The 27,406-nt window shown below is 38.3% G+C and overlaps 1 protein-coding gene, 1 long non-coding RNA gene and 1 pseudogene across 5 annotated transcripts; 2 read left to right on the top strand and 1 right to left on the bottom strand.

The window, feature by feature from the left end:
* Positions 1-1,892: 1,892 nt before the first annotated feature.
* Positions 1,893-3,923, bottom strand: LOC147310696 (uncharacterized). The gene is made up of 3 exons (XR_015125828.1): positions 3,767-3,923; positions 3,110-3,161; positions 1,893-2,056 (listed from the first exon to the last, which is right to left on the bottom strand). It is a non-coding gene; the product is annotated as an uncharacterized LOC147310696 (long non-coding RNA).
* A 406-nt stretch (positions 3,924-4,329) lies between these two features.
* LOC147310697 (uncharacterized) lies at positions 4,330-7,614 on the top strand. Of its 4 annotated transcripts, XM_086269849.1 has the most exons (10): positions 4,330-4,704; positions 4,821-4,963; positions 5,130-5,274; positions 5,371-5,414; positions 5,557-5,586; positions 5,900-5,944; positions 6,753-6,791; positions 6,969-6,989; positions 7,090-7,234; positions 7,415-7,614. In XM_086269849.1, exons 1-10 carry the CDS (start codon positions 4,473-4,475, stop codon positions 7,495-7,497), a joined length of 927 nt encoding a protein of 308 aa, XP_086125975.1. In that variant the 5' UTR covers positions 4,330-4,472; the 3' UTR covers positions 7,498-7,614. The 4 variants fall into 4 exon arrangements, with proteins under 4 accessions (XP_086125975.1, XP_086125974.1, XP_086125977.1 ...); XM_086269848.1 differs by having other exon boundaries at positions 5,130-5,414; XM_086269850.1 differs by having other exon boundaries at positions 4,593-4,963.
* A 3,946-nt stretch (positions 7,615-11,560) lies between these two features.
* Positions 11,561-12,443, top strand: LOC147310698 (uncharacterized; annotated as a pseudogene).
* Positions 12,444-27,406: the final 14,963 nt, after the last annotated feature.

Consider the following 27,406-nt stretch of genomic DNA (forward strand, 5'->3'; position numbering starts at 1 on the left):
AATGGCATAACACGTCTCTCCACTTTCATTTTGACATATTACAAATCGTTTAATGTTAAAGAAATTTTGATCATTATCATTCAACATAACAGTGAATGAATTACGTTTGACTACACGACTGTAATCTTCTGAGTGAAACACCTCGCCATTTGTAATGATTCGTTGAAAGTACTTTACTCTGCTCCTTTGTACCCCATAACGACTCAGTGCCATATAGTCATCCCTCCTAATTAATCGCACTTTAGGATGATTAAGTGCAGTGATACCATGTGTGCGAGTTACATCTTTTAACTGTTTAGGTCTTGTTAGAGATTCAAATATCTCCTTGCATTCATTTGAGGCATCTTTCAGTAAAGTCTGGCCATAAAATGGTAAGGCCTTCTGTAGCCAGAACATTTTTACAATCTGTAGCGCAACCCCTTGAGTGCTTTTGATCATGTCTAGTAGTTTAGCATTGTAAGACTCAAACACAAAGGCGGAATGAGCCCACAAAGGCCCCCAGTTAACTACACTCCTTGGTAAATGGAGGCAAAGATGTACATTATAAGACAGATTAGCTTCCCCATAGAATACCTCCATGTCTTTCACAAAATCTGTTAGAAGTGCCTCAGACTCAGTAATCTGCTCTCTAGTTATATTTTCGCCCAACAGAAGGGATACTCCCTTGACTAGTTTAGACCAGTGATTCAGTAGTGGTTCTGGCAATACACCTTTCAGTACAGGTAAGCTATAATAAAAGAGCCACATGGGCTTTCCAAAATTTCCTCAATGTGACAGACCTTGGCACACGAGGTACATTACATGGCGGTTTAATCTTTAAAAGCATTTCATCTAACAGTTTTGTAGACCTACCTATATACCAGTGCTTTTCATGGTTTTCACTGTTTAACCACAGCCCTGTTACAGTTCTTGCAACACCCAGAAGTACTGAATGCATATAGTCTGGGACAGACCCTTCGATAATATCAAAACTGGGAAGTCTACACAACATACTTGGCCCTTTAACACCCATAACAGCTTTACCAGACTGTAGCGCAGCTTCTACAAATTCATTAGTTTGTTCCTGATTGCGGAGCTGAATGTCCTTCTGAAAAGGATATACACGAGTGAATCCTCTGCCTTTTTCAACTACCTTTCCTTCATGAAGGCAGTAGGAGCATCCGTATTCACCATTAAACTGTTTAAAATTTTGGATCAGAGGTCTGGCAACTGAGTCACTCATTAGAATTAGAGGGATTACTTTGGTATTGACAGAAACGCCTTTGTCATCTTCCCATGTGAAACCACTGTCCTGTAGGCCCACACACTCATCAATGAAAGGTTTTAAGAAACTTCTCATGTGAGGCTTCTCATCCCCGAACCATAGTGCACAAAGGAGTACATTATCCTGTCTTGTTTTCAATGGCAATTCATTAATGGTGCAAAAAAGGGGCCAAATACTACAAGGGGACTTTTTAAAAACTGGCACACCATCACAGCTAAATGTTAAGCTGAGGGTTTGAAGGGCCGTTTCTGAACCACTTAAAGCTTTCTGATACAAAAAACCATCACAAATGTCACTGAGAGAAGTAGATGTTTCTGTTTGCCTTCCTATTAATTCATCTGTAATTCCTGGCATTCTCAAGAGATTTTTGAGTTGATCTTCCAAGGAGAGGTATATGAAAAAGTTATTGGTAAACCTACTTGCTTTGTCATAGGTGCTGTTGCATTGAACACAATGAACTTGGTCCAGTTCAGCTGACATTATATTACTGCACTGTTCACACACATAACAGATTTTCATGATGTCTTTTGTATCATCAAAAGCTTTGTAAAATGAATATTTTGTCCTGCATGCTGAATCACTGCCACCAACAACATTAAGGATTTTCATGATATCTTTAAGACAGTCATTGGTCAAACTGTGTTTGAGCTTAAGTGCCAGAAGTAGTAGTTGATTTTGCTCTTTAGTTTGACCTGAATCCACTGGGACCTCTATCTGAACAGGACCTGCAGTGCACTCTTCATCATTAGTCATCAGCAGAGTTCTGTCTTCTGGAAGGGTGTCTGGGATTTCCTTGAAAAGAGAAGCGAGAGAGAGAATTATGGGTCCTGTAAGCAAATCTTCAGTGTAAGAGCATTAACCTAGTGGACTCATAGACGCATTCATGTCTATATCGGTGAGATCTGCCCTGTAACCGTCTTCTCTGTATTTATGCATCTCTTTTTTTAACATTACAGCAGAAATTTGAAATTGGTCTCATTCACTAATTGTGCACTATTTGACATGTCCATTCAGTCTTGCCAAAATTTAAGTGTGCTTAGGCTGTCAAAATGAATGCTTAGTGCTTTCTTTCATGATAAATTCTGTAAGAATATATGATTGCAGTAGAAAGTAGAAATTACCGTAAAAATCATAATTAGAACAATGATTACTTGTTTTATTTTTTCTTGTTCAATGCACTAATTCATGAATATTCTTTAAAAAATAGTGTCTAGAAATGTAATGATCTTTTTGATTTCATTTCTTGACTTGAAAATTCAACTAACTATTGTGTACTTATTTCGACAAATCTATAGTCCAATATTCAGAATAAATTTAATTTAGGTTTATGCATTAAAAGTGTTTTCATTACAGTTAACCCAAAATGTTTGTATTCCAACACTAACCTTAAAAAGAGACCAATAAGATTATTATTAATATTAATATGAATCAAGCATTTATTATTTGGTGTAACTGAGGTAATTAAATGCTAAGGGATAAGATAAAATGGATGATAAGATAAAAGGAATAAAATGTTCTTTTGGTAATCATCACCCTCAAGTTGTTCTAAACCTATTTCTTTGTTCTGTTGAACACAAAAGAAGATATTTTCAAGAATGTTGATAACCAGTTTCTTGTCCCTACTGACTTCCATAGTGTTGTTATTTCATACTATGTCCATACTATGTCAATGGGGACCAGCAACTGTTTGGTTATCAACATTATTTTGTTCAAAAGAAATTCATACAGGTTTATAACAACTTAAGAGTGAGCAATTGATTAGAGAATTTACATTTTTGGTTGAACTGTTCATTTATGAATTTACAAAAATGCAAATTGAACCACCAATCATATCATAAGGCATACCTTTTGACATTCCTTGATAACATTCTGAAGTTCTTCTTCTGCAACCTTAATTCTGAAAAAGAAAATATACAATAAAGAAAATAGAAATTGCTTATTGCTATATTTGAACTCTAAGTGAACTGCTATTAACATGATAAAGATGTGATCACTTATAAAGATGTTTATTGATCAGTAATAAGCAGATTAGACATAGCCTAGCTACATTCCCTGTTTAAAAGAGCCAACTCCAACTCCAGATCATTCATTTGGGAGCCAGAGTACCTTATGGTATGGTAATTTATAAAGATCATTTTTTCCTTACAATTTTCATTGTGGCTATTAATTACATTTGATAAAATTTACTTAGAATGATGTTTATACCATTGTTTTAAGCAACTGCATGTCCTATTTTTACAAGAACATAAGCTGAAAACACTAATTGAAAATCCTTCAATGCTATTCTGGAGTATTAAGCCCCAAATGTCTATTACACATTGGCTTTGTTTATTCTTGATAAAAAACAAACAAACATCTTAAGCATGCAGTGGACGATTATTTGCCACTTTGAACGATTACATAATTGTGGCATCCTTAGTGATTGCCACTAGATTAATTGATTGATTGCCCTATGGCATTCGTTAATGTTAAAGAGTGAGGGATATTACATTACCAACACACCTTTCTTTTTGTGCCCATCTCCGTTTGGTTCTTGAAGGAATTTCCTCTTCAGGATCAGTTAGATAACGTTTATACGAAATCCTTTCAGGAGGCTCGCTCATTTTGACTCACACGTGACCTGTTGATGACATTAAAATCACATTGAAGAAAACATCGAGGATTGTAAAACAGAAACTGCAACATATAAAATAAATGTAGTGAAATATATGCTTACCGAGCAGTTTTCCAGGGAGTTCGCAAAATTGCAGCGTCTTCTTCCGCGAGCGTCTGCACACGCAATGGAGACCTTAACAAAAACTTTAAAAACTTAAACGTAAAGTCCCAAAAACGTCCGTCTTTGTACGTCACAGGATTAATCGAAAAAAAGGTACTTAAAACAATATAATATGTTTTTTCTATGAAATCTATGCTCACCAGAGATTATTCAAAAAATGCAGCGTCTTCGTTCTAGATCTGTAGGTTGTGTGAAAGTGTAAAGGTTAATGAGCGGAGCAGAGTATGCGCATGCGCGTTGCCATTGTGCTTTTTATAAATAAAGATAAAATAAAAAGTAAATATTGAAATATTCCCAAACATGTGCAATGAACGTGCAAAAAATATTAATAATAGTAATAAAAAAAATTATTAGTTGTTGTTTCTTCCCCCCCCCCCCCCCCCCTTTTTTTTTTTTTTGAAATATAACCGATGTTTGAGGCGCAATTTCCGAATGGCCGATATACAGACGGGAAGACACAAGCGGATAATGTTCGCGTTAATTAAGTGGTCGGAAGATGGAAAGTTCTCAATTCTGCCAACTGAACACATTCGGGATTTTGATGAGGAGGAATACTTAAACGGTTTGGAGGAAAAGGACGTTTATTTGGTGGAGTGGCGACAAGGCGCCAAGGAGCCAAAAGGCGGGTGGCCGGTCTATGAAGCCTCCATCATTAAGCTAGCAGGTGCCTTTTCTCCAGTATAATATTACTTTATTGTCGCTTATTTGTTAATCAAAATATGTAACTTAATTATATTATGATGTACTTTAGCCTTTTTTATTATTATTCTGCCTCCTCAGAAAGGGAAAAAACTTTGCAAACAAAGCTTAAGGAAATCGAAGAACAACTACCCAAGCCAGAGGTGCTTAAGAGAAAAAGTAAACCTTCTATGAAACTCCTTGAGGCCACAGAGGTCACAGACGAACCGGCAGCTAAGAAAAAGGTGAGTGTTTCGCCACGCGTACACACACAGACATATATACTAATATATATATATACCTGTTTTGTGTATATATATATGTATGTGTAACCCCCCCCTAACATTTTGAGATCATTCCTTCATACAGAAGGTGGCTTTTAAAGAGAGAGTTTTTTGTTCCATTTCTTAGGCATACCCAACAGACCAACAAAACGATCTAAAGTTATGGAATGAAAAGAAACTTGAACATCTACAGCGTGTCATTAATCAGTTGAGAGAAGAGAACTCGAATCTAAAAAGAGAGAACGATAGGCTGAAAAATGAAATACTTGAAAGTAAGTACTGTACTATTGCATGTTTTATGTGTGTGTTTACACTTGTCATATACAATAACTATCAAAACCTATTCACATTTAATTTCACTTTCACAGAAATCCCACCTCTCCTTCAGGCTACACAGCATTTAATTACCAAGGTTAGAAACAAAGCACAGTTATCCTTCATTAATAATCACTAATTACAATGTTCCACATTTCCTTGCCTTTTTAATCATTTTGAGGCCTTTTGGAGTTTTTTTGGGGTTGTTTAGCAGTAATGTTTGTGCCTATTTATTTTAGCCCATGAAAATGAATGCAGATCTTCCTGACGTAAGTAAAATCTAATTAATTTTTTGTCATTACCATTAATTTTGTTGCTTTGTTGTTTTTGTGCAGTTTGCAATCATATAAACCTAACAAGCATCAGTCAGCAGTGTGCCTAACCTAAACAGATTCTTGCTTTATTCACATATGTAGTTATATGTACTTGTACATTGTACCTAGGGTTGCGACGACTTGGCACCGCCCCATTGTTGTGACAGCCCTGATTGTACTTGTACACTACATCGGAACAGGGAACAGTCTGCCACATTAATGTATTTTTAAATGACTTGTTTCTAATACATCAGTTTTTCTCTTACAGATGTCAAAGTCTCAACCTGATGCTGCCCTCCCTCATCCTCCTAAAGTAAGTATTAGTTGTTGTGGTTTTTTACGCAGTGTCTGTGTCACGTGATATTATGTCACATGCTAAGCATAACTATTGAAATAATAACTGTTTTATAACAGATTTTCCCAAACACTAGCTATGTTTGTTGTCATTCAGACCAGTACTACTGGTTAGACATTGCTTAATAAGGATTGTGTTTTTTTAGCTGCCATCACCAGTGTGTGAATGGGTTGATGACTGAATGTGTAAAGCGCTTTGGGGTCCTTAGGGACTAGCGCTATACAAATACAGGCCATTTACCATATAATTGATATTCCCGATTAATTTCTCATCTCTGATTGAATGCCTTTGTTTGTTTGCCTTTTTTTGACCATAACAAGACATTTTTGCAGGATATATATGGTGAATTTATATGCATAGATACAGTCGTAGTGCTTGACACATGCACAGAGCAGTAGATGGACTAGTAGGGAAATAATTACAATCATGATGTTGATTGCTGATGTCAGTATATATATTTTAGAGGAATGTTTTGTTTTTCACCCAAAATGAACTATATTCTTCAGAAGAGATTTTTTACCCCACTGGATTCTTATATATTGTTTTTTTTTTTGCTTGTTTGTTTGTTTGTTTTTTCTCCAGAACATGTATGCTGTACCTATTTACTTGAATTGTATAGATATATTTACGTCATCAAAATATGTCACATGACTTACAAGGTTTAGATTGTTGTGCAACATTGTCACATTCTGATATTTATTCAGTGGTTTTATGGCAGTCAATGCTATGTGTATTTTTTTTAATCTTTAAATATTCTCCTTTATAGGTGCCCAACTCTTCATGCAAAGCGTCTGGGGATTCTAAAGTAAGTATTTTTGATTTTGCTTTGTGCCACCGCGAAATGTCAATCTTTCTTATTAAAGTGTAAAGACTCAATCATCTAAGTTATTCTGAGTTCTTCCTTCTTTCATTTAGTTTACCAGTAATACTCTGTCTGTAACAACATTGTTGACTTCATATGTATGTGTTTATTTATTTAAAGGGTTCCAGTGATGCTGAATATGTAAGTAATTTTGCTGAGAATTTAGGTAGGTGCAAACTCAAATGTGTTTTTTAAAAACAATTTATATTGAAACACTCTTTTTATGTGATTGCAACCACAGGTGGAGTTAGCACATGCTACAGGGATAAAAATTCTGAAACATCAGTGGGCTACTGCTCTTCAGGCCCAAACACCCACTTTAATGGTGCGTGTTCTTCTGATGGCCGTCTTCCCACTGGAGGTTTTGATCCAGAGCAATTTAAAAGGTAAACAGCTTTGAAACTTAGTTCCAATGGTTAGCTAATAGTATTTTAAAAAGCCTACTTCTCTGTCACCAGTTTCTTTACCAAAAAGCATAATATTGTAGTTCAAATGTTTAGATGAACAAAGATCAGATTTTTGGAAATGTAACTAGCCAGACACTCAAATGTTAATGCTTTTTATAGGAGGACACAGCAAAACAGACATCGGCGCAGAGCGAAGAACTGCCCTTGATAAAGAAACCATGACAGCCATATATAGTAAGTGAAGACTGTGTATCTAAAATTGCATACTGCACAAGTAACTCACTTTGCAACAATAAAAATTGCACAGATAGGTGATGAAGCATTGAAGTGGTTGGACTCAGACAAAGAAGGTCAACAGATTGAATGCTGGAGAGTAAGGATAGATGACCAAAAGGGGTGTTAGTATTACTGTAATGTGAACTGGATAGACTTTCCATCGAGGGGAAAAAAAAAGGTAAAATTATGTGGAAAATATATCTGTATCTCTATAAACTCTATAGATATATATTAATATATATATAAAATATAAATATATTTTGAAATGTATTTTAGCGCATATATTTTTTGGCCAATTTTTGTATATTTTGAAATATATTTCAAAATATATTTCAAAATATTTTTTTTTACCGTATGGGCCCAGTTTTGGTTCATCTCCACTTTTCACCCTGTGATCCACAGCCCAAATTACTGTACGATTCAGAGAAAATTAACAGTAAACTTTACCCAATATACAGTACTGTACTTTTATTATCCTCATCTTTGAGCTGAGATTACACAAAAACTGTAAGAGGTGACACTGATATTTCTCTAGATTCTGGCTCTAGGCCATCTCCACTTTTTACCCAGTGATCTACCCCAAATTACTGTATGGTTTTCCAGAAAATTAATACTAAAATTTACCAGATTTACAGTACTGTACTCTATATATTCTCATCTTTGACATCAGATTACAGGAAAACTGTAAAAGGTGACACAGATATCTTACTGGATTCTGACTCTGGGTGACCCCCACCCTTCACCTTGTGATCCACGCCCAAAATTACTGTACAGTTTTCTGATAAAATTATAACCTAATCCATTACTGAACAAATACTAAAACATAATATATATACACTCAACAAAAATATAAACGCAACACCTTTGTTACTGCTCCCATTCCCCATGGGATGGACGTAGAGATCTAAAATTCATTCCAGATACACAATATAACCATCCCTCCCAAACAGTGGTCACAAATCAGTCCAAATGTGTGGTAGTGGGCACATCTGCTATACTGAGATAATCCATCCCACCTCACAGGTGTGCCACATCAGGATGCTGATCTGACATCATGAGTAGTGCACAGGTGTACCTCAGACTGCCCACAACAAAAGGCCATGAACACAGGTCATGAACTGTGGGTACCGGTATGAGGAGAGAAGGGGGACAGGACTGGATGGTGGGTTAAGGTTAGGATTTGGTTGGGGGAGGGAATTGCTAAAAGTCCTCATCTCGTCTTCAAATCCCTTCTTTCCTGTATTAAGGAGAATCCTGCGACAGTCCGTTCAGACCCCTCCCTGCCTGAGGAGGGGTCTGAACCGGGTCGGGTAGAAGCTGGAGTGGAAAATGGGTTAGGGTAGAAAGGGAAGGGTGAACTGCCAGACAGTCACACAAAAAGCAAGCATCTCCTCCTTGCACTGAAGTGGCTGCAATCAGCTGGAGGTCCAGGCTCCAGTGGATGAGGGTACAGGTACTCAACAGGTACAGGGGGCAGCCACGGCATGTTGGTCATGAACTGTTGAGATGGAGATGAATGGCTGCTGGGGTAAAAACCAAACAACCCAACTATGGAAGGCTCCTCACATACCCTCGAGGATACTGGGCAAACCCCACTCAATGAGGGCACCTCAAGAGCCGAAAGAAACATCCAAAATTATTGTTTTATATTATATTATTTTATATTATATTATATTGTTTTATAAAAAAAGCAAGAAAAATCTTTTCATTTCAGACTGTTGAGGCACACTTGGTTGAGTGGAGCTTCAGTGGCACTGTAAACTATCTGAAAACACATTCACTTCAGTAATTATAATCTTTTAAATGGAAGTAGATCAAACAAGCAACAAGAAAAACTACTCTCGTTCAGTGTAACAAAAAGCACTGTAACAGCTTCATATAGCAGAAGCTTCTCCTGACCACTGGAGCATAGCTGATTCTATAATGAACAGAATAAACAATTATTGAAAGAAGAAGAACTTATTTCTGTCCAAAGGACCCGCTGAGCATTGGAACTTAAGAAAGGTGAATCACACCACTACTCTCCTCCCACTTTTCAAGGCTTATGGGGATGCCTCATTTACACACTGGTTCCACTGTTCTAACATACACATTGCTGCTCTACTAGTCGAGTGAATGTTGTCCTTCTGTGCCGAATATCACAGTAGGAAGTGCAGGAATCTGTTCATCTAAACCTGTAATAAAGTTGTTAAGATGCAACATTGTGGCTTGTTCTTTACAAATAAGGGCCTTAGAAAGATTGCTGACTGCTCTGCCTTTAGTCCCATTTTCAGCTCCATCACTGGTATTCAGTCCAAAGTTATAAAACCAGATTTTCCACAGGGTGCTTTCTCCAGCTGGGCCTCACCGGGTGGCAACATTTCGCTCATGGAAATCTGTCGATCTGTACCCCTCTGCTTTATAGGACGGAGGAGTCTGTGCACATAGGAGTCACCGATGATCACAGATATTTTCTTCACATGAAGATTCCAGTCCTGCAGTTTCCTCTGTGTGTTGGGGTCTCTCGTTGGAGTGCAGACCTGTCGTTCTGGTGAGGATGGTGAGGAAGGAAGACAATAAGAGGAGGAGTCCTCTGTTATTCTTGTTTGGAGGCAGGTCTGCACACAAGGTTTCAATCTGTGTAGGTTTGTGAGTGTAACTCAAAGCTGTATTGTTTCAGTGAGGGGTTGACACGGTTATTCAGCTGTGTCGTTTCCCTGCTCACCTGTGGCTGTTGTTCTGGTTTACAGGGTGTGTCACTGCTGATGTGGTAGCTGGATTCCAGTCTGCTAGCTTGGCTATAACCACCGCCTGGTTCTGGTCCAACGACTCGGGCTGGAGACGGCGGCCCAGGTTCCATTTCTCCCAGGATGCTGCCATCTCAAAGGGGCCTCTCTAGAGAACTGAAAACAAATTTTAAACTCATACTCTATGCTTTGGTTATAATAGTCATGAAGGATAAAAATTGATCTCTGAGCCGAGTTTTTAGCATCTCCTCAATTAGAGTCTGTGTCCTTCTATTGAGATAGCTGGTCTAATCAAAGTTACTAAATTTGTGGTTATTTTTATTCAGAGATTGATGATAACGGTCTTCTGAAACATTTTTCTGATGATCAACCGCTTTAATAAGTCTGTAAATTTTGCAAACTTTAATAAAAAAAAGTGTGGATCATCCGATTGTACTCTATTCCTCCGAGGTTCAGCTCTTTCATTCAGGGTGGATTTTACATACCGTTTGTCTCTGGCCACTCCTCGTTAAAATCTCCGATCTCCACCAGTCTGTACAAGGTAACAGATCGTGTTGTTTTTTCATGTTAGGCTTCTTCTGGGTTAGGCCTTCCTGTTGTTCATGGTGGAAGATGGGTGCCTTTGTTGACCTAGGAGGGATAGCTGGAGACAGGTATTCTGAAATTGCCTTCTTTATTTTTTTTAACGTAATTTGAGATGGGCTACGTAAAAGGTATTTGCACATACCAAGGCAACTCTTTGGATTCCCCGTCCATAAACATCCGACAGTTCTGAAACATGGTTTTTTCCACACAGAGGATGGGAGAGGAGGAGGGGTGAGGAGGGGAGAGCTGGATGGGGAGGGTTCTGTGGGTTCATAAAATGGAGGTGGTCTGGTCTGATGGATTCCTCAAGCAAACGTGTCTGGTGGCAGTTTTATTTTCACCTAAATAACATTTGGGTGGGAGGAATCGGATCCACCGCAAGGCTTCTTTTTAAACAATTTTTCCCCGTTGTCGTAGCCGTTAACTTTTTAAGTGTTGTGTCTATCCCGGTATTGTTTAGTGGAAGTTCTCAACAAGAGAAAACATTTGCCAGTGAAATAATAAACCATGTTTTAATAGTATTGATGGTTAAAAATAAACAAATACAATTGATAGATAACATATATAAATAAAACCATAGTCATTAACTTTGTTTGTAGTGTATATACACACGCATGCAATCTTTTATACACTATTTTACAAATTCAAGGAGTTCATATACTTAATATAAGGATGGATAAATACATAATAAATAAACTATACTTATTGTATTGTTTAAATGCTATACAACGTTATAAACATATACAATACATTTTTTCCATTTATTTACCACTGTAAATGTTCTATGTACCACTTAGGATTTATGTCAACTTCTCATCTCTATTGGCAGGTTAAACATCTCTATGGATGAGCTTTATGAAGAGTGTGTCACTGCAACCAGCCTTCTGAAGCACCTCACCAAAGAACATCAGGAGAAGGAAAAGTGGCAGTCCAAGGGAACAGCAGAGAAGTGGATGGAAATTCTTCAGGCAGCTGACCTCCCCAATATGCAGGCTGTTGTATCCTTTGTACTCAGCATCCCATCTTCCACTGGGTTTGAGGAGAGGATTTTCTCTCTTATGAAGAATAAGTGGACTGATGTGCGGAAAAAATGTTCTACTGAATTAATTAGAAGTGAGCTCATTGTCAGTCTAAATTATGATATGTCTTGCTCAGAGTTTTACTCTGCAATCCTGAACGACAAACAACTAACTGCAGCAAGAGCTAAAAAAAAAACCACAAATGGAAAAAGTAGTCTGTTTCCACATAATGTAGCATTGAGCTTGAGTTCATGAGTTTGTTGGATTTTTTTTACTTCAACTTTCAGCTACAGTCAAGGCCTTTGAGGCACAGATGTTGTGTTTACAGGTGTTCCACAGACTGTTTTTTTTTTACTTTTCTAATTGCACTAAATGTGCACTGTTACAAGAATGTTTTTCTTTCTATTGTTTTCTATTAATTTATATAATTTTAGGTTAAGCAGGACAGAGTTCTTTGTGTTAATTTTGTCATTTTGCACAAAAAGTGAAGCGTACCAGTCTTTCGTTTAGGAAAGAGACCTATTTTATTGTGTTAATGTTGTCATTTTGTGTTAAAAATAAATGGATAAATTATCATTTGTTTGCCATGTGTTCATATCACAAAGAATATGCATCTACTTAAATGAACTTCAAGTCAAATGGTTAAAAAAATAATTTCACACACAAAAAAAGAGCTAAAAAATAATTCACCACACAGGGAAGGGTGAAGACAATTGGGTCGCCCGGCCCTGGCCACGAAGTGTCCCTTATTTATTTTTCAGGGAGTTGGCAACCCTACTTGGAATTGAAAAATGCAAATGACCAAAAATGGTCCCACAGTCAAATTTCATGTTTGTGTAATTTTTGTCACGGTCCTGGGTCTCCTGACCCAGCGTTTTTAGTTCTTTGTGATTTTTGTATTATTGTACTTGTGTGTGATTTATTCTATGGCTTCTAGTTTTGATCCCTTGCCCTTCATGTCTCTCTGTGTCCCCTCTGTTCTGTGTAATTGTGTGTCTTTGCATGTTTGAGTTTCTTGTTTTCTGTCACTCTGCATTGTGCATTATGTTCTCATGGTTGGTTTTTTGTTACTCTCTCTAGTCTAGTCTCTTGTGTTCCCAGCTGAGTATTTCCCTGTGTATTTTGGTTCTTAGACCTCTGCCTTATGGTTTATGTCTCTGTATTTCTTAGTTGCTGTCTCCACTGTGTCAAGTTCGCGTCTCTGTGTGATACTTCCTGTTTTACTTTGATGATCCGTGTCTCATGTGAATGCGTCCTGCTTTGCTTGTCTCGTCAGTCCTGATTTCTCCCAGCTGTGCCCTCCTTCTGTGTCTCATTCCCCTCGTTACTTCCCAGTGTATTTAAACCCTGTGTTTCTCTGAGTCAGTGTCGTGTCGTCCCTCATGCTGTGTGGATCTCCCTGTGTGTCTCTCTGTGAGTTTTCCAAGTTCCCAGTTTAGATTAGTTTGTATGTTTTTTCCCTGCCAGCAAATAAAGCTGAGTTTTGAGTTCACCTCCCTGAGTCTGTGAGTCCTGCACTTTGGGTCCAACTCCTGCCTGCCGCACAGCGATTCATGACAATTTTAGACATTGAAGTTCTTCTTGTGAATAACCTTTTGAAAAAACAAGTAAACTTCAAAACTTATTTCTACATTGAGAAACACTGCCTATAAAAGGGCAACACTTCTCAGTTCACTCATTTTGGACCTAACATTCAGACCATCAACATCTCTCTACATTGGGGATTTACCTGCAACACTTCTCAGTTCACTCATTTTGGACCTAACATTCAGACCATCAACAGCTCTCTTCATTGGGGATTTATCTTCTTTGGACCTTAAGGTAAGTTCAGTAATTTTTGGTGTGTGTGTGTGTGTGTGTGTGTGTGTGTGTGCACTTACTTGCTGTGTTCTCGTATTTACTACCTGGTGGGTTCCACAACCTGAGATTTCACTCACCTCGTGGGGTCCAATTTTTCCGGTGGGGACCGAGCGCCGGTCCCCACAGGCACAAGCATTGCAATGGATAGAAAACAGCCTCCTGATATGCCTAGTGCGATTTTTTTTTTTGAAAAGTAAAATTGGTCCCCTGGAAGTGACTTTTCCTGACAACGTGTGTAAATGTGTGTGTCGACTTGACGCCCTACTGTTGAAATGTGGTATTGCAAGTGTGTAAAATTGGACCGGTGGGGCCATTTTCCTGACAAAGTGTAAACTTTTAAACTAGGTCTAACTTTATATTTTATGAATGCATTTACATCAAAAGCATTTCTTAATGATTTGGGTGCAGTTTTGAAGGGTTGAGCATTCTGATATGTCACTCCTACGCGATTAGGCCCCCCAAAATGTACTTTCAAACTTCCCTATGTAATGGCATTGCCTTTTCTCCTAACTTTGCGGTCATGCTGTGAGTCACAGGAGGGGCGTAGAGGGTCAGAAATCGGGTCACTTCATCGCCAAATCACCCTCTTCAAGACATAAGTGTTTGCATTCTGATACGCCACTCCTACGCGATTAGGCCCCCCAAAATGTACTTTCAAACTTCCCTATGCAATTGCATTGCCTTTTCCACTAACTTTGCGGTCATGCTGTGAGTCACAGGAGGGGCGTAGAGGGTCAGAAATCGGGTCACTTCATCGCCAAATCACCCTCTTCAAGACATAAGTGTTTGCATTCTGATACGTCACTCCTACGCGATTAGGCCCCCAAAATGTTCTTTACAGTGGTGACCTTTGACCCCTTGGTTCTCCAGACTTCCAGAGGGCCTTCTATAGGCCCTGTATCCCAGCCAACAGGCACCTTTCTTTGCATCCCAAGATGCAATGACCCACTGCTGATTTACAGGACCACGGGTAAGGCCTGCAAGGACTTTTGAAAAAAACTGACACCTTTCATCCTTTTTGAGTCAGAGGGGTCGCAAGGGGGAAAGGTGAAATGCATGTATAAAAGTGGAAAAAAATTGTTGGATAAGTGCGTATTCTGGTGATCGCAGGAAAGACAGAACAATGTGAAATTCAACATGCTTTTACTCTTTGATAACCCCTTCTAGAATCTTGGTTTGAAACACATGCAGCCATGGGTTTGATGTTTTCCTGACTATTCAGCAAGTTTTGGAGGGAAAACGTGAAAAAGTACTTTCTAGTAGGGCTGGGCCATATTATACCGTTCACGGTAATACCGGTATAATGTTCTGCAACGATAAGAAAATAAAATATCGTGATAGAATATGAGTAAAATGGGCATGCACAGTGCCTTTGTTTTCATATGCACAGGGCCAAAAAAGCATGGCGGGAACAGAGAATGAGAAGGGGGAAAGCTGATCGTTGAGTGAAACGGATGAACCAGAATTGGTTTGTAAAAATGGTGCAACTGGTTTGGTGTTTGTCCGTCAGATACACACCAAAGCACATTTCTTTTATAGAACATCCAAGCGGGACGTCATTATTACCGTAATTGTCGGACTATAAGGTGCTCATAAAAGCCTGCAATTTTCTCAAAACTCGACAATGCACCTTGCTAAATTCGCTGCTCGCATAAAGGAGAAATCAACAATATTCTACATTTGGACACCACGGCGCCAGCTGCTAGGCCCAAGGCTGGAGCCCACCAAAACAACTCCCTGATAACGACTGTGTGATGACTATTCTTCCCATCCCATGAAGGACACCTGGATCGGCTGGAGGACTGTTTACTTAGCCTGATACAGCGAAGGACACTGTCTCAGCTGAACTATGGTCACGCACACACATACACTTACACTGATAAGCACGCACTCATCCCCCTCCCTTCCAAACGCCTTCGATGCTTGTTCCTGCGGGGGAAGGCAGCGGGTCTGCGTGCCGCGCTGAAATGATAGCATGGTGCAGGACGACTGCTGTGTTCCTTCGAATCACCCCCCACCCCCCTATCCATCCCCTGTGGCTTGTCATGTGCTCTGATGTTGTGATGTGGACATTAATGTGCTCTCTGTGCAGAGGAGTTTTTTTTGTTTCCTGTTCTCATGCTGTCCTCCCATAGGTTGCCCAGCGTGTGAAGAGGTCTCTTTTTTTCCTCTTGTACTTTTCCCAATGTTGTGTAATTTTTTCAGTGTTATTCTCTCAACGCTGCCGGTCTCCGACTGTATTCCCATGTGATGTCTTGTTGCTGTGTGTGTAAGTCGGGGGGGGGGTCCTATTCCTCTGTGGGGCAACCTGCATATGGCCAATAAAGCATTCATTCATTCATTCATTCATTCATTCATTCATTATAATCCTGTGTGCCTTATGTATGAATTCTGCATTCCGTACCATTGATTCATTATTGTTGAATTGTCTCGCAGCTGCTCTATTCCCATGTTGTTGCAGTATATTAATAACTAACCTTGTATTGTGGATGGATTATCTCAGTTGTTCTCCCGACTGAAGTTTGGTCCGTTTATATCATCCTGCCATGCAATTGAATTTGTCCCTAACCACCAGAAACCCTCACGTTAACTTTTATCGAATGGAAAAAAGTTAGCGTTCATCCTCCAGCTTCACTGTGTTAATGTTATGCTAACATAACTGTGTCGCTAGCGATCATGTAGCACATCATTAAATACCAGCTAGTCCAACTTCAGTAACCCTACAAAAGTCACTGCTGTTTAGTTAATTTATGTTGGAAGTGATGGCAGAGCTGTATGTTTTAATTTGTTTCAGAAATCTCTCAGTCAGAACATGCTATATCATGTTTAGGTGGAAACTAGCGAGCTAACTTCCTGTTAACTTCTAACTCTGTTAAATTTAATAAATTCTTTTTTTATGGATGCCTGGATGTTAAACTTAGTTGTTACACCTGGTAAATCAGCCAGACTGATCATTTGATTAAAGATGAAAGAATTTAGACAGTTTTAACTCTCAGTGATGCTGCAGCGTTCGTTTGCCTTTGTGACCTGAAGAGGACAGAGTTTAGGACCCAGATTACTCCGCAAAGCTCCTGACTATGGCAGCCGTAATGCTCCGACAATCCATCAAGCGGTGCAGCTTCATAGCTTACCCAAGTCGTACCAAATCATTTTGTGACAGATTTTTGAGGGCCGTGTAGCACATAAAATCTGTTCAAGGTCAGTAAGCACAACCAGAATTCATACATAAGACGCACTGTCGATTTTTGAGAAAATTAAAGGATTTTAAGTGAGCCTTATAGTGTGGAAAATACATTATACAGAAGAAAAGAATATATCGCCATATATATTGTTACCGCACATGCTTCAAATTATACCGCAATATGGATTTTAGGCCATATAGCCCAGCCCTACATAGAAGTAATTTTCCTTTATATGTCTACTGTCTTTAGCTTATTAATACAATAAAGATAAAGTTAAAGAGGTAATACCTTTAAAAGTAAGGGGGGAAAAACTCAAGGTTGCATTCAAAGGTGGACTGTGGGGTATTTCATTTAAAAAAATTATATGAATGAATGAATGAATCAATCAATCAATCAATCAATACTTTACAATTTATATTGCACATTTAAAGACCAGAGGTACACCAAAGTGCTTCTCAAGAGTAAAATATGAAATAAAATTTATTACATATGGGTACGATAGCTGAGTATAAATACACTTCCCAGAAAAAAGTGCTAATTAACCCGGCAGTACTATGTTAAAAGAAATATTTCACTCCTGTTGTAAAAAACCCTGTAACACAGTAGGTTAAAACTACATACAGATGCAATAAAAGTACAGTGTATCAATTGTATTTTAAAAGATTGAATAGATTCCGATGTGCAAATATCAGCTGGAAGACTGTTCCAGAGGTTAGGTGCAGCAATGTCAAAGGCATGATCACCTCTGGTTTTCAGCCAGGACCTAGGTTGCACCAAGAGCATTTGACTCGATGATAGAATTGCTCTCCTAGGTGTATACAGGCGGAGAAGTTCAGTTAAATAGCAAGGCGCAATATTATTTATCATTTTGAAGCAATAAAATCTTAAAAACAATCCAATATTTAGTGGGCAGCCAATGTAGGTCAGCAAGGTTTGGGGTAATAGAATCAAACCTAGTACCAGTTAAAAGGCGTGCCACTGCATTTTGGAAAAGTTGTAGTTTTTGAAGAAGGGCAGATTGGAGGCCCAGGTAAAGGGAGTTGCAATAGTCTAATCTTGAAGTAACAAAGGTATGGATAAGTTTTGCAAGATTTGTCGTAGTTGGTAAAAGCTAGACTGTACTAAAGAGGACACTTGTTTATCAAGTTTAAAGGAACTGTCCATAAGAACACCTAAGTTACGTACTGTATCAGAGAGAGGTAGCAAAGGGCCCAAATATATCGGCTAATTCTCCCCGAGGGATGTGGCTATCAAAGACAATTATTTCTGTTATCTTTTTATTTAGAAAAAGGGAGTTACTCTATAACCAGCCTTTGACCTCCCTCATACAATCAAGAAAGCAGTGTAGTGAAGATGGAGTATCGTCAGTCAGATAAAAATAGATTTGAATATCATCAGCATAAAAATGAAAAGAAATGTTATATTTGTCAAATATAGAGCCCACGGTTGGAATGTACAATGAGACCAACATAGGGCCCAGAACAGACGCCTGGGGCACACCACAATGAAAAGGGGTAACAGAAGAAGAGTAGCTCCTCATCGCAACAGAAAAGGAACTATCCAAAAGATACAATTTAAACCATTCAAGGGCGCTTCCTTTAATGCCTACTAAACATTCTAGTCTTGTTAGCAGAATGCTGTGGTCCACCACATCAAAGGCTGAAGACAAATTCAGTAAAACCAAGAACACAGGGCTCCCTAAATCCGCAATTAAAAGGTCATTTAAACTCTGCGCAAAGCCGTTTCAGTACTATGACGTGGTTTAAACTAGAGATGGCACGATACCACTTTTTTATGTCCGATACCGATACCGATATCATAAATTTGGATATCTGCCGATACCGATATGAATCCGATAGTGTTTTTTAATCAATAAAACTGTTTTCTTAATATATTGCTGCATTTTGTGTAAGTTCAAACTCAAGTTTAAATAAACAACAACACTAAAGCTATTCTGTTACACCTGTATGTAAAGAATACACTGCACCCAAAATATTTCATAGTTCAGCAACACTGATCAATCTAATAAACTTAAACCTACTCCATCCTCCCTATTCTGGTATTTTAAAGAGTACTTAGCAGAAATATTAAGCAACCTAACTAATAGGGTTGCAAACTCCCAGCAAAAAAAAAAATAGGGAAACACCCCCCACCCTCCACCTCATGATGCTTAATCGACGTAATCAACTTTAATTTGATGCAGTGTGAAAAAAAATGCACAGAAATGAATTATTTTTAAAGAATAATTATATAGATTCAACATCTTTCTTCAACAGAATTGCAGACTGCATAGATGGTACCTTCCCAAAGGAAAAAGTAGTATAGCTTACTAGGGTATATTAGACTTAACAGTTACCCCCGCGACCCGGCCTCGGATAAAGCGGATGAAGATGGCTGGATGGATGGATGATATTAAAATATTAAAACTTTGTGCGTAATATTCGGATAATTATTTATTAAAAGCTAGACATTTTAAATGAGAATAAGAAAGAAAAGTATGTCTTTGTGCCCCCTTTTCCCTGTTCATGCCCTATCGGCCCCCCTGGCTACACTTTGCTAGATCCGCCCCTGCACAGTTACCAGCCGTCAGCTGCGTAGAAAAAGATCCTGGTGTAGAAAGTTATATTAAATAAATTCTAACAAAAGATTATCAAGCTTAAACGTGCTGCTGTTGTTCAGCCGCTGGTTTCCCCTTTCTGGCGCGAAGTGGGCCAAAAACAAACAAGAGAGACGAACTTGCGACAGAAAAGCCGATCAGCTGATCATTAAGCAGTTTCACGATTGAAGTAGGAGCAGGAGAGAGAGGGAGAGATAGAGGCAGTCTCCATAAATCGGTTGGAGACTGCCAACGTGGGAATGCTTTACAAACATTCAGAGATGAACTTACACACTTGCTTTACTTCATTCTGGGATCACTTCCTCAGAGATGAAATGCAGGTTTGGTAGCGAGGCTACAAATACACACAGCCGCTCTATCACGTGAGCACACTGCTCCAACGTGCTACGGTTATGAGCCGAGTTACCCCATGTCGCAAGTTTTGTGAGGTGCTTTTTTGATATTTAATGGATCGGATTACATTTTTTATTTCTCTCCGATATCCGATCCAGTAATTTACGTCAGTATTGGACCGATACCGATACGTAATATTGGATCGGTCCATCTCTAGTTTAAACCCAGACTAAAATCTGTGCTATTTCGATTAGCATCTAAAAAGCCTGGTAATTGCTGACGAACTACATGTAATAATAATGGATTGCATTTATATAGCGCTTTTCGAGACCCTCAAAGCGCTTTACAATACCACTATTCAGTCACTCTCACATTCACACACTGGTGGAGGCAAGCTACAGTTGTAGCCACAGCTGCCCTGGGGCAGACTGACAGAAGCGAGGCTGCCATATCGCGCCATGGTAGGTGAAGTGTCTTGCCCAAGGACACAACGACCAGGACTGTCCGAACTGGGGCTCAAACCGGCAACCTTCCGATCACAAGACAAACTGCCAACTCTTGAGCCACAATCGCTCCAATATTCCTGTGCTTAAACTGCTGTTTTAAAAATAAGTGATCCATTTTCCTTTTTTGGATTTGTTTTTTAATAATTTGTTTTGATTGACAAATAAAATTTAAAATACACAAAGACAATCAACTGCGAAACAAAAGCAAGCCTACATGAAACAAATGTGTGCAGATGAGAGTAAGCTGACATTTCCAGACTTTTCTGGTCCCCATGATGACCATGCCCATCCCCCAATAAAGTGTGTGCCTCAGCAGGTGGAGAGAATCTTGTTTGCAAAGGTTACACCTTTCCTGAATTTTGCGGTCCCCACGTTACCCATCAGTTTAGCTCCACCCCTGCAGACACTCATTTCAGCACGTGTAGCGATGTTAGACGGAAAAATCAATTTGTGCAAGGACAGCGATTACTCGATGGAAAGCAGGTAAGTCCACTCAAAACTTTATTACTCCTGTTCTCAATAGATGCAGGGACGTTCCAGAAAGCTGTTTATGAGTTAAATTTCTTAACTATACGATTTTTTTTCGTAGGTGGTGTGAGGTTAGCTAGCTAGGCTAGTTAATTAGCTCTGCGGCCTAAGGCTTACTGAGGGATGACGATGGCTCATTGACACTCGTTTGGTTGTTTATTTACTGTGTGCTTAATTTGACCTATTTTACATTGGAACTAACTTTAAAAGCCTAAAGTCTTGAGATGCTCAGGTATTCAGTGGTGGAGTTGGCGAAATATGGCGTTATTTTTGTGCCACTATTTTGAGCGCACGTCAAAAGATTTTCCAAGTACAAGTGTTGCATTTTGAAGAGAAATTTATTTTGAGCGAAGAAAAGCTAAATTCCAGCAAACAAAATTCGTTGCTGCGTGCAAAAAATGTATTTCAGTGTTTGCTATTATCCATATACACACACAATAACAGCCCCTCTCGCTCAGTTTTTGCATTTGCTCTTGCTAAGATCTCTGTGGACCCGCTCGCAGTGTGTCGCTCGCGCTCTCAACATATCTGCCCATGTGCGTTCAACTCTTTCTGTACAGCGTTATATTTGTGCCACAGAATGCGTTTAGTCCAAAACTCAAACGAGGCAGTGGAAGAGGAATGCAGAGTGGCAGAGTTAGATATATCACTCTCTTTCGATCACAAAATAAACTTTTAAGATATTTTAAGGCTAGAATGTTGCTGTGTAAACTTCAAATATGTGCTTGATTTAGAGAGACACCACATATTATTTTTTTTTTTTTTGTATTGTATCTTTATTTGTTTCAGACATATAAAACAAAAAACAATATATACACACTACATATATTTTCATTTACAGATACGAATATATATGTAGATATACACACACACACACACACGTATGTGTTCAGATAAACAAAAAATATATAATGAAATAAAACAAAATCGTCTGACATAATGTAACAATGTTTGGTCTGAAAAGGAGTAGGAAGAAGTATGAACATACTTATTAATTCCTACCCCTGCTCAACATCTTATTGATCCCACATAATTCACCTAATTCCCATCATCACATACTCCACACGATACACGAGGAGAACCTATATAAACTTGGCTACCGTGATTGATATAATTTGGTATTTTTATACATACAATGGGTGATCATCTTTATCGGTATCATATTCTTCCAAAATCAGTTTTCGAAGTATTTTCATGAACTTACCAATTCCTGAGCATTGCTGTAGATCTATAGTAAAACTATTCCACAGTTTTACCCCATAAATAGTGACACAAAAGGTTTTAACCTTTGACCGTGCTTTAAGAATCCTTAGATTCAATTTCCCCCTCAATTCATAGTCTCCTTCTCTGTCATAGAACATCCTCTGTATATTTCCTGGTAACATATTGTATCTGGCCTTGTACATAATTTTTGCAGTTTTATATTTTATAAGATCCATAAACTTCAGTATTTTTAATTTCAAAAACATGATGTTAGTATGGTCTCTAAATCCTGCTTTATTAATCATCCTGATTGCTTTTTTTTGAATTTTACATATTGGTTGAAGTGCAGTTTTATATGTGTTTCCCCAAATTTCCACACAGTATTCCAAATATGGCAATATAAGTGAACAATAAAGTACCCGGAGTGATTTGGAAGGCAAAAAATATTTAACTTTACTTAGTACGGAGATGCTTCTTGACAGTTTGGCTTGTATATGCTTTATGTGAGGTTTCCAGCAGATTTTGTTATCTATTATCACACCCAGAAATTTTGTATCCGAAACTTGCTCTATTTCAACATTGTTTACTAATAATTTTGCTCCTGCATCTTTTTTACAATTTCCGAATAACATAAATGTAGTTTTTTCCAAATTTAATGATAGCTTATTTCTATCAAACCATGTTTTCAGTTTAATCATTTCTTGTGTGACAATTTCCAAAAGCTGATGTAAGTTCTCTCCAGCACAAAAAATATTTGTATCATCTGCAAATAGAATAAACTGTAGTATATCTGATGTTCTGCATATATCATTGATATAGAGGATAAACAGCTTTGGTCCCAATACTGACCCCTGCGGAACTCCACAAACAATGTCCATACACTCTGATTGATATTCCCCAATTTTCACAAATTGCTGCCTGTCTCTCAAATAACTCTTTACCCATTCTAACACCACTCCTCTAATGCCGTAGTACTCCAGTTTATCAAGTAATATGTCATGATTAATTGTGTCAAAAGCTTTTTTTAGGTCAATGAAATACACTAACTATACATTGTCTTTTATCTATATTTGCATTGTGTTCTAACGTTTTCGGACATGCCTGTTACCCACCAGCTGACCGCACAGCTGAACTGGCCATCGGCTGATAGTGATTTTTCATTTTTATGTTTGTTTGTTTTTGTAACGGTATTGTCACGGCTGGCGGGGTGAGCCGTGTGGTGTAGGAGAAAAAGGACCCAAAATGCAGGCAGCGGACTGGTGATGAGAGTGATGATTTATTTACAGAAGAGGAGCGACCGAACAGGCAGTGAGAAAAGACAAATGACTGAAAAAACCTAGACTGGAAAAACTAAATGACAAACCTAAGCATGAAACGTGGGCTGAGAATGCAGCGAGCCGTAGTTACACTGAGAAACACAGACGATCCGACGATGAACAGAAGCCTACACACTAGGTGAGGAGATGACATGCAGGGGTGGACACAGCTGTTACTAATGGACATGATGAGAGGCAGACCTACAAAGTAAAACCGGAAACACACAGACTGTTTTGCAACAAAAACGCAGGGACCTGAACAGAGCACAGAGGGGAGACACAGCTGGGAGCAATTAGGCTAACGAAACAGGGGAGAGGTAAAACTGAACACACTGACATGAGACATGAACTTTCAGAATAAAACAGGAAACTAACAGACACAGAGAACCAGACAGGACACTGAACTTGACAGGCAGACTCATGAGCTGGGGGTTAGACTCATGGGGCTGTTATTGTGTGTGTGTGTATATGGATAATAGCAAACACTGAAATACATTTTTTGCACGCAGCAACGAATTTTGTTTGCTCGAAATGATTTTCTCTTCAAAATGCAGTACTTGCAAATTGTTTTTACTTGCGCTCAGAATAGTGGCACAAAAATAATGCCATAGCAAAAGTGGATGGAAGCTGTGAATACAAATATTTATTTATTTTTTAACATGGTCAGCATGTTTAACATTCACGTTCAGTTGCAGTGATTCTGTATAGCTTGTCTTCTGAGTAATTCTGATTAGTTCCTGTTTGTTTTGAATCCATATAGTTATCTATTTGTTTAACATCACACTGTGCCTGGAGACCAAGGTCAGGTGCATGAGGCCTAGTAAAACTACATTTGTGTAGAAACATGGAGTCTGCTCAACCCACTGCCATCTCAGCAGTTTTATTGAAACAAAACAGCTGCTTCTGTTCTCTAGTTTGGTAAATGGCCGGCACTGTGGACCTTTTTAGATGATCTGGACCACAGCAGTCTTTAATGGCAGCGTCTTCAGAATTAGTATGCACATATGTAAAATTAGTCAAGTCATCTGTCTGGGCTCAGTTAGAGAGGTAAACAAAACGCACATGCCTGGTGTGTAACATGGACAGAACCATGGGTTTTCCATGCGTGGAACGTGCACGCAGCTACAGATCCTGTTTGGATCCGTGCAAGTCGGCAGAGCAAAGAGCTGTGGCTCTGTAGAAACTGTTTTCTTCTAAGCTGACATGCTTGACGATTTGTGTGGTGCATGCACCTGTGTGGGGAGCCTGCCATGAATATTTAAATATGAGTTAAGGAGAGGGTCACTTGCTGTGGGGGGATAGAACTGTGCACCTACAGGATAACTGCTTACAACAACACAGCTGTGGATTTAGGGAGAGAACATACATGTAAATAGAAACTGTTAAAAAAAACCAGTTTAATCATCTCAGTAAAGTTTATTATTGCTGAGAACTTGTGCTTTTTCAGAAATACAGTATGTATGGCTTTTACAGTGATACCTCTGCATGCATGTATATTTAATGTAATTTTCTCATGTCTAACTGGTACACTATCCAGATTCAAAAAACGTTTGGATCACCTGAGGGATCATCATGAAAAGTGCTCAGAGAAGTACACTAAGTACATCAATGCCCAACAGGTAATGTAAATCTGCTCATGCAACTGTTTTTTTTGGATGCATTATATTGTGAGCCAAAGACCACATGACCGGTTAGTGTTCTGAATCAACAGAAAATTCGCTTGATCAGTATGTCGTTATTTTTGTGCTACTATTCTGATCGCATGTAAAAACAATTTGAGTGCACGTAAACATTTTTTGCAAGTACAAGTGTTGCATTTTGAGGAGAAATTTATTGTGAGCAAAGAAAAGCTAAACCAGAGAGAGTAATATTTCAAACTCTGCCACTTTGCGTTCCTCCGCCACTGCCTCATTTGGGTTTTGTTTGCTCGAATTTAGCTTTTCTTCACTCAAAATAAATTTCTCCTCAAAATGCAACACTTGGACTTGCAAGGCTTTTTTTTTTTTTTTTTTTTTTTTTTAATTTCGTGCGCTCAAATTGGTGGCACAAAAATAACGCCATAGATCAGTTGTAGGTTTAGCTTCATGTTGAGAAAGTGATACAAGCTTATTTTGCACTAGTCTAGTGTAAGTGTAGCTGCAGTTTACATTATTTTATCATTTGTTCTGTTTGGAGCGGTGCTTGCTTGATTTAAAGCTGATCTCAATCCAGAGGCCTGCATTCTGTTTAGTGAGGCTTTAACATGTGTTCATGTGTGAAGAAAATGCTTTTTTTTAAAAATATTTTAATTTTTTTTTATAATTTTTATTTAAAGCTGCGTGCAGTTTTGCATGGCCCTCGCCTCTTTCCCATATTTCCATACACAACTGCTAATTTGCTGCCCAGTGCAGGTCATCAGAGCAGTAGCATGTTTTTGCTCCGGTAGAAGGACATGTAGGTTGTGAGTCAAAGTGTGGGTTTTTAACAAAGTGTTGGTCTCCTTCTGGTCTTTCTTTTTTATTATTATTATTATTATTATTAAAGCTCACAAGCATCCATTTCTGTGAATGTTTTAATTTAAAATGGTATGCATTTCCAAATTATGCTTGGTTATGGGATTGCAAAGTTAAAGAGTTAAATCCTCCGCAAATGTGGAGATCAGGGGTCATGTTCACAATTATCCATGGGAGAACCATTACAGTAATTCACATCTGATAGTCTGTAAGCTGTGTTTGACTGTAGATGTCAAACTTGAGTCTAGAAATGGTAGAAGCAACAAATATGATGTTGCACTTAAACTCAACTTGTTAAGTAATGCTAGATTAGGGTCTACTCCCCACTTGGATGGTTGTAATTTATGCCTCCTTGCCTTCATGCTGCTGTACCTTTTTTTTTTTTAAGCAGTTTTTCACATTTCAAAAGAAGGCATTAAGTGGCATGGGGTTTCATTCATTTTTAGAAGAAGAAAAGCTTTTCTTCTTCAGCTTTCTTGAAACTTAACTCCAGAGAGGAAGCCCTTGATAGATTATAAGGAACCGTTTGCCACAGTTTGAGTTTCAAACAAGACACACTGCATATTAGTTTTGTGATCACAGACTTCAAGATATTTGACATGGGTCCACCTTTAGTGCCATTTACCATCACTGTTTTTAACTAATGGTTAGCTGGAAAATAACAATGCAGTAGCTTTCAAGAACAAGGGTTGGACAACACTGTGTAAAGTAAATGTCTTAGAAATAAATTTTTTTTTTTACTTGAGTCATTTTTAAACACATTTGATTCAAAAACTTAATTTGTATGGCAGATAAATGAAGTAAGGTTTTGATTGTAAATGTAATTGTTAACAAAAAAGAATTGGTCTTTGGTTTTTGCTGTCTCTAAATGAGAAGATAACGAAAGAATCAAACACTGGATCTAATCAAAACTGTTACAGAGCCTTAATATTGCAAATCAAACAGTAAGACTGTAGCAGACTTTAAGTAGAAAGTACATTTTTAAACTAATGTGAAGTTATTAAAGGCTTTTTTTTTTCTGAGCTCAAAGTAACCTGTTTTGTTTGTCTCACTGCAGGAAAACAGCTCAGATTCTGACAGCAATGTAATGACAGTTACTGGTGAACCACCTCCTGTGCTAGAAGATCCTGAGGTTCCCCCCCTGGAGAGAACAGACAGCATCTTTGTAAGTTTGCTTCATGATATCATCTATACACCACCAGGATTAGCTTTACTTTTCTTAGATATAATGCTTAGTGCATGAAATACTCAGGAGTGTTAATGCTATATTGATACTTGAACATCCTTGTTTTTGTTGTGCTTTAAAGTTTAACACTTAGAATACAAGGTCAAATAATTGTTGGCCTGGGTTTGAGTTGAAAAGTAACTTACATTTTAGTCATTTCTGTGGACTTCTACAAATGCCATTGTTTAATTTTAAATTGTGAATAAAGACATGTTGAATTTGATTTTCAAAGATTTTTTTTTTTTAATTGCCACTGCTGCACAAACATGAAATTTGGTCCTAT

The sequence above is a fragment of the Aulonocara sp. 'chitande type north' Nkhata Bay genome, linkage group LG17 (assembly GCF_057382095.1).
Source record: "Aulonocara sp. 'chitande type north' Nkhata Bay isolate Kocher_YH1m ecotype deep benthic linkage group LG17, A_spYH_male_GT1.1, whole genome shotgun sequence".
Lineage (NCBI taxonomy): Eukaryota > Metazoa > Chordata > Actinopteri > Cichliformes > Cichlidae > Aulonocara > Aulonocara sp. 'chitande type north' Nkhata Bay.